At 41.4% G+C, this 15,156-nt stretch overlaps 1 protein-coding gene across 1 annotated transcript in view; it reads right to left on the bottom strand.

Annotated features, from left to right (window-relative positions):
- The window catches only part of ADAMTS3 (ADAM metallopeptidase with thrombospondin type 1 motif 3), a 189,315-nt gene that overhangs the window by 50,155 nt on the left and 124,004 nt on the right, over positions 1-15,156 (bottom strand). Inside the window, exons 12-15 of the mRNA XM_044303006.1 lie at positions 14,827-14,972; positions 14,342-14,517; positions 3,307-3,440; positions 3,030-3,153 (exon numbers count right to left, since the gene is read on the bottom strand). Coding sequence (XP_044158941.1) covers positions 3,030-3,153; positions 3,307-3,440; positions 14,342-14,517; positions 14,827-14,972 — 580 coding nt within the window. The remainder of the gene's footprint in view (positions 1-3,029; positions 3,154-3,306; positions 3,441-14,341; positions 14,518-14,826; positions 14,973-15,156) is intronic.

The following is a 15,156-nucleotide window of genomic DNA, read 5'->3' as shown; positions in this document are numbered from 1 at the left end:
ATTCTCACTTTGTTGCCTACAGCTAAAGGCACTCAAAGGGTCTGTTGGGCAATGAGATGGTGGGCAGCAGCTCTACTCTATACTGTGTTATATGTATACATTATAAACTCTATCTATCTATCTATCTATCTATCTATCTATCTATCCTATATCTCCTATCTATTACCTATCTATATTTCTATCTATATCCTATCTATTATCTATCTATCTATCATCATTTGGTGCATCCTACAGTTCAAAAACAATATAAGTTCTAGCTGTGTGGTATCGACTTATAACTATGCTGTTACTTTTGTCTAAAATTGAAACCATGCTTGCATTTCCGTTTTCTAAAGTTGAACATATTTTTGTAAGCACCAAATGTACAAATTCTTGTGGTCACATTTGTGGATTCAAATTCAAAAGGAATTCTGGGTAAGATCAGACGTTTCTGTGCAAGCCTATTTTCTTATATTTTGGAATAATGGTTTTCTAATAGTTCACACTTGTACATTTTTCATTACACACGGTGCCTTTTTGTCTATGTAAGAGGGTTACCAGTATACTAATACAATCATTATCTTTTTATTGTATTCTTATTCTATTATTAAAGGGGTTGTCTCATCTCAGACACTGATGGCCTGTCTCTAGGATATACTACCAAAGTCAGATAGGTGCAGGTCGCACCTCTGAGACCCGCACCTATTTCTGGAATGGCACCGCCAAAATGAACAAGGGCGCACCACACAAGTGTGGCTACCCTCCAATAACTTTTATATTAGTGCTGAAAATAGCCAAGGGCCAACTGGGCTATTTCTGTAACTCCTATAGAGGTGAGCTGGCTGTGCTCACACTTTGCACTCTTCTTTACTGCTCTGTGCTAGAGATAGGTGCTGGTCCCAGACATGGGACCCACACCTATCTGACATTGGTGTCATATCTCAACAATATGTCACCAATGTGTAAGATGGGCCAACCCCTTTAAGACTGGCCATATAGCCAACCAATATAGAATCTTAATACCTTTTTCATTACAATGGTTTCTGGTTTATCTTTACTCTGTGTAAGTGTAAAAGAAATATACTGCAATAGGGAAACCATCATCAGGCTGACTGATGGTTTTCAGGAAGCAACATACATCCCTAATGCAAGACAATCAACATCTTAAATCTGCGTTGGTGTACTGTGCACCAAATTGACTGTTGCGAGTTGTTTGTTAAAGGTGTTTTCCGGATATTTGATATTGATGACCTATCCTCAGGATAGGTCATCAATATCAAATCAGCAGAGGTCCGACACCGGGTACTCCTGCCGATCAGCTGTTTAAGGAAGCCAGTGAGTGGTGCGGCCTACTCGCTGCTTACCAAGCACAGTGCTGCCCATGGATAGAGGCTCTGCTTGGTATTACAACTCGGTCCTATTTATTTGAATGGGACTGAGTTGCACCTAGGCCATGTGACTGATGAACGTGATATGACTGGCCTAAGAAGAGGCCACAGCTCTCATCGGCGCCATGACCTCTTCAAACAGCTGATCACCAGGGGTGCTGTGGTTGGACTCCCACCAATCTGATACCGTTCATCAAAATCTGATAAGTCATCACTATCAAAATTCGGACAACCCCTTTAAATCTGGTGCATCCTAAATCTAACACTTGTCTAGGAATGCTACTCCAGTTTTTTCTTTTACAGCACCTCCGCAGTGGAGTGAGTTTGCAACTTTTTTGGAACTTTTCGGCCGAATTCCTTCATTTTTTGCATTTTACGCCGTCCCTGTAAGGCCGAATGCACACGACCGTGGAACACGGCCGTGAGCGGTCCGTGGTATCCCGGCCTGGCATCCTGCTGAGAGCATGAGCGCACAGCGTCATTGGTTGCTATGACGCCGTGCGCTTCATGCCGCCGCTGCACTACAGTAATACACTCTTATAATACGTTTTCAACCCCTATCAAACCGTTTTCAACCCCAATCAAACCTCCATGAAAAAAAAAATACAATGCCACAGCACTCTGCAAATCAAATAAAGTATAAAAAAGTACTCTAATGCTAATGCTCTGCTTATTAAGTAAATTTGAGATTCTTGGCAAATACATTTTGTACAAAATTATTTGGGCCCGTCTGCCACATGTCAAGGCGATCTCTTTAAGACAGGAACCTAACACTAAAATGTACCTGTTATGTACAATGACGGCTATTATAAAATGCAGGGAGTGCAGGTTCCACATGCATGCGGGGCCCACACTGATTTCTGTAATTTTTGGTGCCAAAATGGCCTCCATTGAATTCAGGGAAAGCAGGCACCAACATGCATGCCGAGCTTACTCCATACTTCTCCTGGTGCCAAATGGCCTCCAATGAATGCAATGAGAGCCCACTCTATACCTCTCCTGGTGCCAAAAGGCTTCCAGTGAGTGCAGGGAGAGCAGGCTACAGCATTATACTTACACTAATTAAAATCAGCCTATGGGGCGGACAGGCTGGTCAGGAGTGCACGACTGAGGTGTCAGCCACACCTCCGGCACAAACTGCAAAGAAAAAGGGGGTCAGTCAGCACATCCTAATGCGCAGGTGCGCGTTGCTATGGCTGGAAACACAAAGTAAAAAAAAATACTCTGCAAACCAAAGAAAGTACAAAAAAGTATTCTGATGCTAATGCCAGGAAATGTTTCTGTGTTTCCAGCCATGGCAACGTGTACCTGCGCATTGGGATGTGCTGACTGACCCCTTTTTTCTTTACGTGTCTCCATGGTTACAGACTACGAGCAAACCCATGTGTAGTCTGATCCTGCAGTCGTGTATTCATCTCTTCCCTATGTTCTCTTTTCTTACTAACAAATAGCTCACAAGGGGACTTGTGGAAGGAGATAACTCACAACCAGAAGAACAGACTACACACAAGGTTTGTTTGTGGCCTGCTACAATGGAATAATATAATTCTGCATATGAGCTGTATACATAAAAGCATACCTATTTTTAACTTTAGACACAATGGTGTACATAGCTTTTTAGCGAGTCAACTGAATATCCCCAATTAAAGTTAATGATTTTACCAGGTTTTTTTGGAGTCCTTGTAAAGGTTCCTTTCACGGTTCGACAGTGGGAGTTATCCCCTCCACACACACCGCACTTATCTTCCACCTTGTTGGAACCAATTTCCTTGTCACAGCCAACTTTCTACAAGCCACAAAGAAGTGTAAAAATGTAGGTTATGTATTGAACACAGTGATACAAGATTGTGTATGTATATGTCCCCAAAAACGTTCCCTCTCGTAGTAGGATTTGGTTCAGCTATATAGGCATACATTAGATTATCACAATACAACTTACAACACACTCTCCTCTCACACAAATGCTATACGGATCCTTGTAGGAGCAGCGGGTCCCATCATGTGCAAGCTGTTTCATGGATGCTATATCTCCTGTTTGTTTGGACTGACAATAGAGCTGGCATCTTTTACTGGCTGTGGAAACAAAATGAATATGGTGTTACTGATAAAAATATAGTTAGCCTAAGGGATGGACAAAAGGAATACTTAAAGGGGTTCTGCACTTTGTTTAAACTAATGATCTATCCTCTGGATAGATCATCAGCATCAGATCGGTGGGGGTCCGACACCCGGGTCCCCCCGTTGATCAGCTGACACAATATGGTGCAATTGAAAACGGATCCGTCCCCCATAGACTACCCCAAAATATAGCAGTCTCCAGACAGATCATAGGTAGACTACAGGATTTAGCTAATTCAATTGAAGAATCTGTGGACGCTGCGAGTATTAAAACATTGACAAGCTGAAATGTGAGTACTTTTAAGTACAGATGAGGGGAGTATTTCCTACTCCACTTAGCCGAGGCTGCTGAAAAAAAAATCATAAATGAGATGGCTATTATATAACTTCTAAGACTTGTACTTGTGGCATGTCCAGGCAAGTTCAGTGCTCATAGCAGGGAAAGCCTTCCTGCGCAATGTAATGGTGTCCTGGCTCCCACAGACTGGGAAGGGAGGTGGTGATGTACAGAACACAGCAGTGCTCAGATCTGTGGCTGCAGCAGGGAGGGTTTAAAAAAATAATAATTTATACTTCAGATTTAAGATCCCTTTTATTTTAAATCAATCAAATCTAAGTCTGCTGGCCAAACCCTTTAATGGCTATTACATGCTGCGGTATATTTCTCAATGGATGCTATACTACCTATTGTTCTCTATGCTTTTGTCATACATTGAGCAAGGAAAACATAATTTTAATCTGTGAAACAAAAACATGGACACATAGAAGATTGACAGCAGAAAAAGGATGACATGGTCAATCTATTCTGCACTTGTCAGGCAGCTGCTGCCAAGGCCAATAAGATAATGGGTTGCATCAAAAGGGGCATAGATGCCCGTGATGAGAACATAGTCCTACCACTTTACAAATCACTAGTCAGACCACACATGGAGTACTGTGTACAGTTCTGGGCTCCTGTGAACAAGGCAGACATAACAGAGCTGGAGAGGGTTCAGAGGAGGGCAACTAAAGAAATAACTGGAATGGGGCAACTACAGTACCCTGAAAGATTATCAAAATTAGGGTTATTCACTTTAGAAGACGACTGAGGGGTGATCTAATTACTATGTATAAATATATCAGGGGTCAGTACAGAGATCTATCCCGTAATCTATTTATCCCCAGGACTGTGACTGTGACGAGGGGACATCCTCTGCGTCTGGAGGAAAGAAGGTTTGTACACAAACATAGAAGAGGATTCTTTACGGTAAGAGCAGTGAGACTATGGAACTCTCTGCCTGAGGAGGTGGTGATGGTGAGTACAATAAAGGAATTCAAGAGGGGCCTCAATGTATTTCTGGAGTGTAGTAATGTTGCAGGCTATGGCTACTAGAGAGGGGTCGTTGATCCAGGGAGTTATTCTGATTGCCTGATTGGAGTCGGGAAGGAATTTTTTATTCCCCTAAAGTGAGGAAGATTGGCTTCTACCTCACAGTTTTTTTTTCCCTTCCTCTGGATCAACTTTCAGGATGACAGGCCGAATTGGATGGACAATTGTCTTTTCTCGGCCTTATATACTGTGTTACTATGTTACTATGTTACTCACATTATAACTTATCTTAAGATAGACGTGTTTATCCCAGACATATTTAAATTCACTTACTGTCGATTTCTCATCCACGTCTGCTGGGAGTTTCTTCAAGCCTAAACTACTCTATTGGTGTAAAAATATATCCTGACATTGGTTCTGATCTTCCCCCCAAGTAATTTTAGATTGTGCCCCCTTGTTCTTGTGCTAAGTTTTTAATAAAAAAAAAACTTCCCTCCTGATCCTCATTTATGCCTTTAAAGTACTTAAATGTTTCTATCATGTCGTCCCTTTCCCTTCTTTCCTCAAGGCTATACAGTTCTTTAAATCTATCCTTATACGCTTTATACTTCAGACCTTCAGCCATTTGTGCAGCCCACTTTTGCACCAGTTCCATTTTATCTACACTATATCTTTTTGGGTCTCCAGAACTGGACACAGTATTCTAGATGTGGTCTCACTAACGTTCCATACAGCGGGATCACAATCTCTTACTACTGGTTATATCTATTGCTATATGGCCAAGAATCTGACTTGCTTTCCCAGCCACGTGCCCACACTGTGCACTCATTTTGAAGTTGTCTGATATCAGGATCCCTAGATCCTTCACTTCTGAAGGTTTGTTAATGCAGAACTACTAAAATGAAGAAGGTCCTTCTCCTTAGGCCTCATGCACACGACCATGACGTTTTTTGCAGTCCGCAAACCGCGGATCCGCAAAAAATGGAAGCCGCCCATGTGCCTTCCGCAATTTGCGGAATGGAAAGGGCGGCCATAATTATAATGCCTATTCTTGTCCGCAAAGCACGGACAAGAATAGGATATGTTATATTTTTTTAGCGGGTCCACGGAACAGAGCAATGGATGCGGACAGCACACAGAGTGCTGTCCTCATCTTTTGCGGCCCCATTGAAGTGAATGGGTCCGCATCCGAGCCACCAAAATGGTGGCTCGGATGCGGACCCAAACAACGGTCGTGTGCATGAGGCCTTAAAGGGGTTATCTGCTTTTTAATATTGATGACCTATCCTCAGGATAGGTCATCAATATCAGATCGGCAGGGGGCTGACACCTGGCTACTGTGCTGACCAGCCTTTTTGAAGAGCAAGCAGCGTTCATATGAGCACTGTCTTCTCCTCATTGTTTATCTGCTCACCATCACAACTGCAGATGTAGTTGCAGGTGCAGGTGTATTTATAACAGGACTTGACTTCACTTAAACAGAAAGAAGCCATCTCATTGAAGTGAATGAGTTGGCATAGTTGTAATTACACTGCTCACTGCTGGTGCAATGGCGAGCAGGTAAACAATGAAGAGGAGCAGCGCTAGTACAAGCGCTGCTTTCTCTTCAAACAACTGATCGGTGGGAGTGACAGGAGTTAGTCCTCCGCCGATATAATATTAATGACCTATACTGAGGATAGGTCATCAATATTTTTTTTTTAAATCGGACAACCCCTTTAAGCAGGGGCGTAGCTAAAGGCTCATGGGCCCTGGTGCAAGAGTTAGACTTGGCCCCCCCTTCCCTCAGTGCTTTGTGTGTCTTCTTATGCACCCCTCAGGCTCCTGGGCCCGGTAGCGACTGCTACGTCTGCACCCCCTATAGCTACGCCCCTGCCTTTAAGTACATTTACATTTGGACCTGTTGAACTGCAGTTTCCATTCTTTGAATCAGTTAACCAGAGAAGCTTCCATGTTACTAATCCCTCTAGGAATATCAACTCTGTTACACACTTTTAAATTATCAGCAAACAGGCAAACCTTGCGTACCAAATCTTCTCCTATGTCACCTACAAAAATATTAAAGAATAGGATCCATGACAGACTCTAGAGGTACACTACTTGTGACCATTAACAACAACAATCTGGTATCTATTCATCAGCTAACTGTGTATCCCCTGAACTGTACAGGGATTAAGTCCAATCTTCAATAATTTATCTTTCAGTTATTTATGTGGCACTGTATCAAATGCTTTGCTGAAGTTCAGGTAGGCAATGTCCACAGCGACACCTTAATCCAACACTTTTGTGACACCGTCAAAAGGAATCAATAAGATTAGTTTGATCTGCCCTCGGTGAAGCAATGCTGTTTTAGATCCAACAAGTTGCCGGTTTTAAGGGGGTCAACTAACTTTTTTTTCAGGAGGGTTTCCATTATTTTTACTACTACTGAGGTCAAGCTAACTGGTCTATAGGTTTCGGCTTCTTCTCTGCTACCCTTCTTGTGGATAGGTAAAACGTCGGCCATTCTGCAATCTTCAGGAGCATCCCCGGTCAATAGGGACTGGTTAAACAAGAGAAGCAACAACCACAGACCAGAGTTCTGTAAGGACTCTTGGGTGGATGCCTTGTTTTGACTTTAAATGTGCCAAGTCACCCATAACATCGTCCTCCAAAAACACTGGGCTGAGTTTTTACAACTAGCAGTTGGGAAAGCCGTCTTCTGAAAATACTGATCAAAAGCCAGGGGCGTAGCTAAAGGCTCACGGGCCCTGATTCAAGAGTTCAGCTTGGGCCCCCGTCCCTCAGTGCTTGTTGGCAAGAGGCAGGGGAGCACATAGCCTTCCTGCTGCCAGATGCAAACATTGAAAGGGCACCCCCTCATGCCAAATTCTTGACCTAACCCCTTCCCTCTAGCCAGAGGTGTAAATAGACAAGCATGCACTTTCTATAATGCCAGTGTCTTATGTGGCACAAGGGTTTTTGGGCCCCCTCAGGCTCCTGGGCCCGGTAGCGACTGCTACCTCTGCACCCCCTATAGCTACGCCCCTGTCAAAAGCAACTATTCAAATGGTCAGTGATCAAAATAGTGACTTTGGCCATTTCTAATTTTTGTAATCCCACAACTTTTTTTCTTCCTATCTATATTGTACCTGAAGAATATTTTATCCCCCATTCCTAATAGAATTGGCCATTTCTTCTTTTGGTGCTTTGGCAGGATTAATAAGTCTGGCCTCTTTCTGTTTAGTTTTATACAGTTCTCTATCAGCTACACTTCTGGTTTCTTTATACTGCTTAAAAGCAGCCTTCTTTTCTTTTGCCATACCACTTACTTCTCTAGTAAACCATTGTGGTTTCTTCCTCCTTTTCAATGGGCATACATAACTGCTGTTGTTTTCTGCCCTTTTAATTCCCTTTTTAACCCCCCCTAATTACCTTAAAATGAGTCCTTCTTAAGTCAGTAGGTTGTCACTAGAATCTATATGTTCTTCCACCTTAACCTCAGACACCAGATCCACATTTGAGAAGACTACATCTAAAATGCTATCTCCTCTGGTTGGTGACTCAACTAGCTGTTCCAGAGACACTACTATAAAGGGGTTATCCAATTTTAAGAAACCCCCCCCCCCAGATGTGTCGGGCCCCTCACCGGTAATATACTTACCCCGCTTCTGGCACCGCTCCTGGTCCCAGCACCGCCGGGGTCGGGGGGGTAGCAGCCAATGGCAGGCAGGGATGGGGACGAGCCTCCCTAGCATCACAGGTGACGCTAGGGAGACGCTAGGGAGCCAATGCCTGTTCCCCCCCCGACACCGAATATTTTCATCCATATGCAGGTAGAAGCAGCAGCAGTGGTGCGGGGACCGGAAGCAGTGCCAAGAGTGGGGTAAGTATATTACCTGTGAGGGGCCCGACACATGTGTTTTTTTTTTTTCTTGAAATTGGATAACCCCTTTAAAGCAAATGTGTCACCAAATATTTTATATGCCGACAGTGAAACATATCCCCTTTTTTAATTGCAGTTTTTTAATTCTAATTCCTGAACATGATTATGGTGGCAGCAATCTTGCCTGAGCTGTTCTTAGGAGCATTTAGAAAGTATTAAGAAAACTTTGTTACAGCAGCCACATGGTCCTTAGACACAATGTACTAAAGAGGACATCATTGACTTTTATGGGAGAATTTTCTAGGCATGCTCTGTGACCTGTGCTGAGGTCAAATAAGCTTTGACAACCACCTATTGTGAATGGTGGATCCTGCCTTATCTATACACAGAAGTGATATCATTACAGGCAGGATTAGAATGAAAGATAAGCAGATAACAGCAGTAATGTAATCTTTACAGACCAAGAAGTGGCGTCTAGTATTGGGCTTAGTGGCCAGTATGAAAAATGCTGAATTTTATGTTTTTCTTTAAATATAAATATTGACATGGAAAATTAAAAATATCAAAAATTCTTTAAAATGTTAAACATAAAACATGATTTAAATAATAGATCAATTGCACAAGAGATATTCCAGTCTACACCAGCCATGTTAAAGTCACTCAGCCAACTTGCTTTCGTAATTCTCACTTTGCCCTGGAGGTGTAGATAGCACACTGATTCTAATAAAATTTTCCTCTTTGGTTTGGATGCAAATCCAAAGAGTTTTGCGCTCTTTGTGTGTCTTCTGAATTACTGTTGATTTAAGGCTACACTTGACATAAGTGTCTACTCCACCATCTCTTCTGTCTATTCTGTCTTTTCTGTACAGTGTGTATCCAGGTATGGCTATTTCCCAGTCGAACAATGTCTCCTTTATTGTAACCAGATCCAAATTATCCCTAGATATAATCGCCATAAGTTTCCAGAGCTTGTTCCCTAAGCTATGAACGTTAGTACACATTGTATGTAAAACATTACAGCTACACCCTGTAATATTTATTACAACAATAGCTGCATCTATTGGACAAACAACCACATTTCAATCACTACCGTCACACTGCTTCATCCTAATTAGCCAGGGACTGAGATCATTCTCAAAAGCATCAGCAATTAGCATGTATTATAATATCATAGTTGTAGCTGTATAGTGAATTACCAGTCTGGCCTACAGTACATACGTTAAAATGCATTTTTATATTTGTACGTTTTATCTACTTTTAATGTACATATTCTCTGTCTGCTCATGTTTGGGATTGAATTCATAAACTATAATGTCATCATGATATCTTGTAAATAGTTCTAGAGGCCAATCACCGGCCCATTGACATTTCTGTCTGCTGACATATTAATATCCAATATCTCCTGTAAAGAAAATTCTACTCAGCACTACTCTCTAAAAGTTCTAATCATATCCATTCAGTGTATTTTCCTAAATATTGTGGTATTTTTGTTTTCTGGTTCCAAATTACCATCCACAGGGTTATGTTGTTAACTGTAGGATGCTATATCCATCTAGCTTGCTTTGCGAGTGGTATTTAAATATCTGATCAGCAGCAGTGTCCCTGAAAATGTTACCAGGATCTTGGCAGCTCTTCATTTGTACAGGGTTTTCCAAGGTTAGTTTCCAACCACAATCAAAGTGCACCGCTTTATACAAATATCAAATGTCTTTCTCTGGCAACGGAGGATGTTTGGAGTTGTGCTTTTAAATCCAGAAATAAAATGTTGCATTACGTTCTTTACAGAGGTAAATGCCATTGCTCTAGTTACTAACTTTTGGGAGCCTATTTGCTCAGTTGCCTATACTGATGCATTTTCTTCCCTTACGTTGTGACTCTTCATTTGACATTTTTAATAAAGAACCACACACCACAGACTTTTGTTACTTATATGACTATATAAGGGTGGGTTCACACTAGCGTTATGGAGTCCGTTAACTCTGTTATAACGGAACATAACGGAATCCATAGGATGGAATGCAAAATGGAAGCCTTTAAGAGGCATTCCATTTTGCTCCGTCCTAATAGAAGTCTATGGGAAAACATAACAGATCCGTCTGGGTCCCGTTATGCAAGACGGAAAACAAAGTCCTGTCGACAGGACTTTGTTTTCCGTCTTGCATAACGGGAACCAGACGGATCCGTTTTGATTCCCATAGATTTCTATTAGGACAGAGAGCAAACGGAATGCCTTTTAAAATCGTCCGTTTTGCATTCCGTCATAATGCAAGTCTATAGGCAGCAAAACGGATCCGTCCTTCCGTCTTATGGATTCCGTTATGTTCCGTTATAACCCTGTTATAACGAAAAGCCATAATGGACTCCATAACGCTAGTGTGAACCCACCCTAAGGCCTATTTCACATTTGCGTTGTTAATACCGGTTTTGAGATCCGGCAGAGGATTTAAAAAACTGAATTAAACGGATCCATTTTAATTTTGCACATCAGGATGAATCCGTTCTGTTAGGATGCGGTTGTGTGAAATTAAAACGGAACAAACTGGATCCATCACTAAATACATTGAAAGTCAATGGGTGACAGATCCGTTTTTTTTAGGATCCTATGAAAACTGATCTGTCACCATTGACTTACTTTGTTTTTAGTGACAGATTTGATTTGTTCCATTTCCATGGGAAGACACAAAACTGCAGCTTGGAACGGTTTTGTGTCCGGTCACAAAACGGAATGCTGATGGAACGGAAGGCATCCTGAACGGATCTCTTTGCATTCAGAATGCATGGGGACAAAACAGAACAATTTTTTCTGAATCTCAATACTGGAAAACAACAACGCAAGTGTGAAACAGGCCTAAATGCTTAATTATGTTTCATTCAAACTATTTAACAATTTCCTATAGTAATTGAACACATACATTTTGGCAAAAATCTGATTAATATTGCAGTAAGACAATGCAGGCTCAGTTCTGCCAAGAGTCTCATTCATTTCTCCTGCCAGTTTGGCTGTCATTGAATACTTGACTAACGGTGAATTCACATTGCGCATGAAGTGATAATTTAATGGATACCTCCATCTAAGCCACTGTATAGGCAGACGGTGGCATACATAGCCCATAAGCTGTCATGCAATGCATTTAAAAAAAAAGTCTAATTAATATGGCAGTAAGACAATGTAGTCTTAGTACTACCGAGAGTCTTCCACTCATTTCTCCTCTCAGTTTGGCTATCGCTGAGTAATGCATTCACATTGCATATGTAGTGATTATTTAATGGATACTTCCAACTATGCCACTGTATAGGCATACGGTTGCATACATAACCCAAAAGTTCCTACATAATAAAAATAATTAGCTTTTTTTGACAAATGTATGTTTCTCTGACTACGGGTTTGACAAGTGCATAAGCTGCAATATATTTCAATCCGTTCTGTCCAGCTCAGACAAAAAAGAACTGGTCCACAGAAATAATATTTGCCCATGCATCATAATAGCAGGCAGTTTAAGTATCTCCCATAAACTAGTAGCAGCAGTCGAACCCTGACCAATTAGGCATCTATGGCATGTCCTATGGAAATGGGAGAACCAGTTAACTATTACTATATTTACTTAGGAATATTCAATGGTGAAATTCACATTGCCACAAAAATACATTGCAGCAATTATTCTTTGTGCAGTTCATTAGCAAGATCAATATACTGTAAGCCTCTTCAATAAAAGCACACAAGTTAGGGAAACACACAACCCCAGAGTCTTTCCAAGGTCTACAAATCATTAACTTATTACATGGTATAAACATTAAATATCGTCATACTTTACTGTTAATAAGTTAAAGTATTAGAATACTCCCAAAATGAATAATCAGCTAGACTGGGCAATGCAAAAGGTTAAAGTCCTGTGCTATTTTATTTTCTACAGTTAAATCAGTGACGCCTTGTTTCTACTCAGAATCAATGTCATAAAGTAATTGTTGTATCAGAAGGTACAGTATATGCAAGATAGATAGATAGATAATAGATCGCTATTTGAGGTGGCTTTAGCGCTAGTGCGAGAGTTGCGTTCTCTTAAATACTTACCTGCACACTGGCTAAGTCGTAGTGGTGGTGCAGAGCAATTACAGATTCCTCTCCCATTCACTTGGATGGGACGAACCGCTGTAATTACACTGTACCGACACTACGTTGTAGATGAGATGGCATGCAACTAAACATTGAAGAGAATATAGCTCTCATACAAGCACTGCAGACCCTTGAAACAGCTGATCTGTGTGTGTCCTGAGAGTCAGAACTTCACCTATCTGTAATAGATAAGGACAGGTCATCAATTTCATGAAAGCGGAATAGCCCGTTAAAACCACCTGCCTGCCTAGGCCCCTCTTGCGTTGCCAAAAATTCTCTGACACCAAGCAGTGTGCATTCAAAGATTGACATCTAGGGAGTTTGGTGGCAAAGTCAACTTTGAACTTTCTTTCATGTTCCTCAAACCATCCTTCAACAATTTTTGCAGCATGACAACTGTCCTGCTTAAAATGGGCCACTGCAATTAGGAAATATTGTTGTCACGAAGGGTTGTAATTGGTAGATGAGGTACCGAGGTACCAGCCAGTTACAAAGCCAACTTTTGATCCCTTTTTAAAATGTTTTTAAATATGCAGAAAAGAATACCATTCACGAAGTCTTGCGCAAATTCGTCAGAGGTAAAAAGTTTTAGTACACGGAGCCCATACATTTTAATTCTGTACGGAAACAGCACTACAAACAAAGTTTTCTACCGAACTGACTTCAGATTTATGATCCAAAGCTCGATTCACTGAAGCCTAATAGCCAGCATTACTGTTTTTGGAAATTTGTGCTACAATAGCTCATCTCAATTACCCCTTGGTCCTTTTTAGTAGGTACTAATCACTGCATACCACCTCACTACCTTACCAATATAACCGCACAACAAAATCCCACTAGGCCAGCCATTCTGGGGAAACTCTGATCCAGTAGTCAAGCCATCACAATCTGACCCTTGTCAAAATGGCTGAGATCCATATGCTTGCTTATTTTCCCTGCTTCCAACACATCAACTCAAAGGACTCACTGTTCTTCACTTGCTACTTAAATGGGTTATACCATCTCACCCCTGGGACCCGCACCTATACTTAGAATGGAGCCGGAAAAGTCCAAGAGGGCACACAGCACATGTGTGGCCACCTTCCATTCATTCCTATGGGAGTACCGAAAATAGCCAAGCGGCACACTTGGCTATTTTGAGAAGTCCCAATGAAATGCACGCTCGTGCAAGCGCGGCTACCACTCCATTCACTTCTATGGGTCTGATGGAAATAGTCAAGCCAGCACTTGGCTATTTTTGGTGGTCCTGTAGGGATGGACAGGGCTGCCCTCCGGAACTTTGTTGTCTCTGTTCTAAGTATAGGTGTGGGTCCCAGAGGTGGGATCCCAACCTATCAGACATTTGGGTCATATTCTAGCGATATACCCCCAATGTCTGAGATGGTACAACCCCTTTAATATATCCCACCCCTTAACAGGTGCTATTGTCACAAGAAAACCAATGTTATTCATGAGATTTTAATGATTTCGGCTGATTGGTATAGAAAAGTAAATTATGCCGTAAACAATGTAAAATATTCTGACTTTACAGACCTGAACAGTGATGCTGTATGTTAAATAATAATACTTACCGTCAGGATGCTCATATGGCAGCCAATGGTGCTTTGCATGATGAAATTCAAACTGGGAATTCTTTTGCTGACATTGCTGGGCTCTGAAGTCCTCAAAGTGCTTAGGACACTCTTCAGTGTTGCACAATTGATATTCATAATTTAAGCCAGAACAGTCTTGGCCACCATTCACTGGCCTAAAAATAAACCGCTGATGTAAAATTTTATGACATTACATGAAAACCATGCAGTAGCATCATGAACATGAACTCAACAAACAATAGCAGCACCAAACCACGGAACACCCAGGACTGGTCCACCAAATCAGTGGGTAATATGGTCTGACTCCAAGACACCAAACAACTAGACATCAGGAACTGATGAACTGAAGACAGGACCATAGACAGAAGTTTTGTTGCTATACTGTTGCCATATATAAATGGGCGGTCGAAAAGGAGTTGGTTACATGTATAAAAGTTTGTATGCAATAAATATACTCTACTTACATTGGGTTATTGCACTGACGGGTTCTGAAACGCACACCGATGCCACACGTTCTTGAACAAGATCCAAACTTTGTCCATGCTCCCCAGTTACCATCTTGTTTAACTTGGTTAGTGGTCCTCCACATACAATGACCCTTATAGCACCACTACAAAGAAAAGAAGCAATGTATAACTATCGCTGTATTGGCTACAAAATCATTAATAAAATTAGAGTAAAAAAGCAAAACCTTAATTACACTGCAAACACTTTAGATGTTTAGGAACAACTCCTCCAAAATATGATTTATGGAATACAAATTAGGACAGATATAGAGATTCACTTCTGTCAGT

This window comes from Bufo gargarizans, chromosome 1 (assembly GCF_014858855.1).
Source record: "Bufo gargarizans isolate SCDJY-AF-19 chromosome 1, ASM1485885v1, whole genome shotgun sequence".
Classification (NCBI taxonomy): domain Eukaryota; kingdom Metazoa; phylum Chordata; class Amphibia; order Anura; family Bufonidae; genus Bufo; species Bufo gargarizans.
The sequence above is the reverse complement of the archived record's forward strand: the minus strand, read 5'-3'. Positions and strand labels throughout refer to the sequence as shown.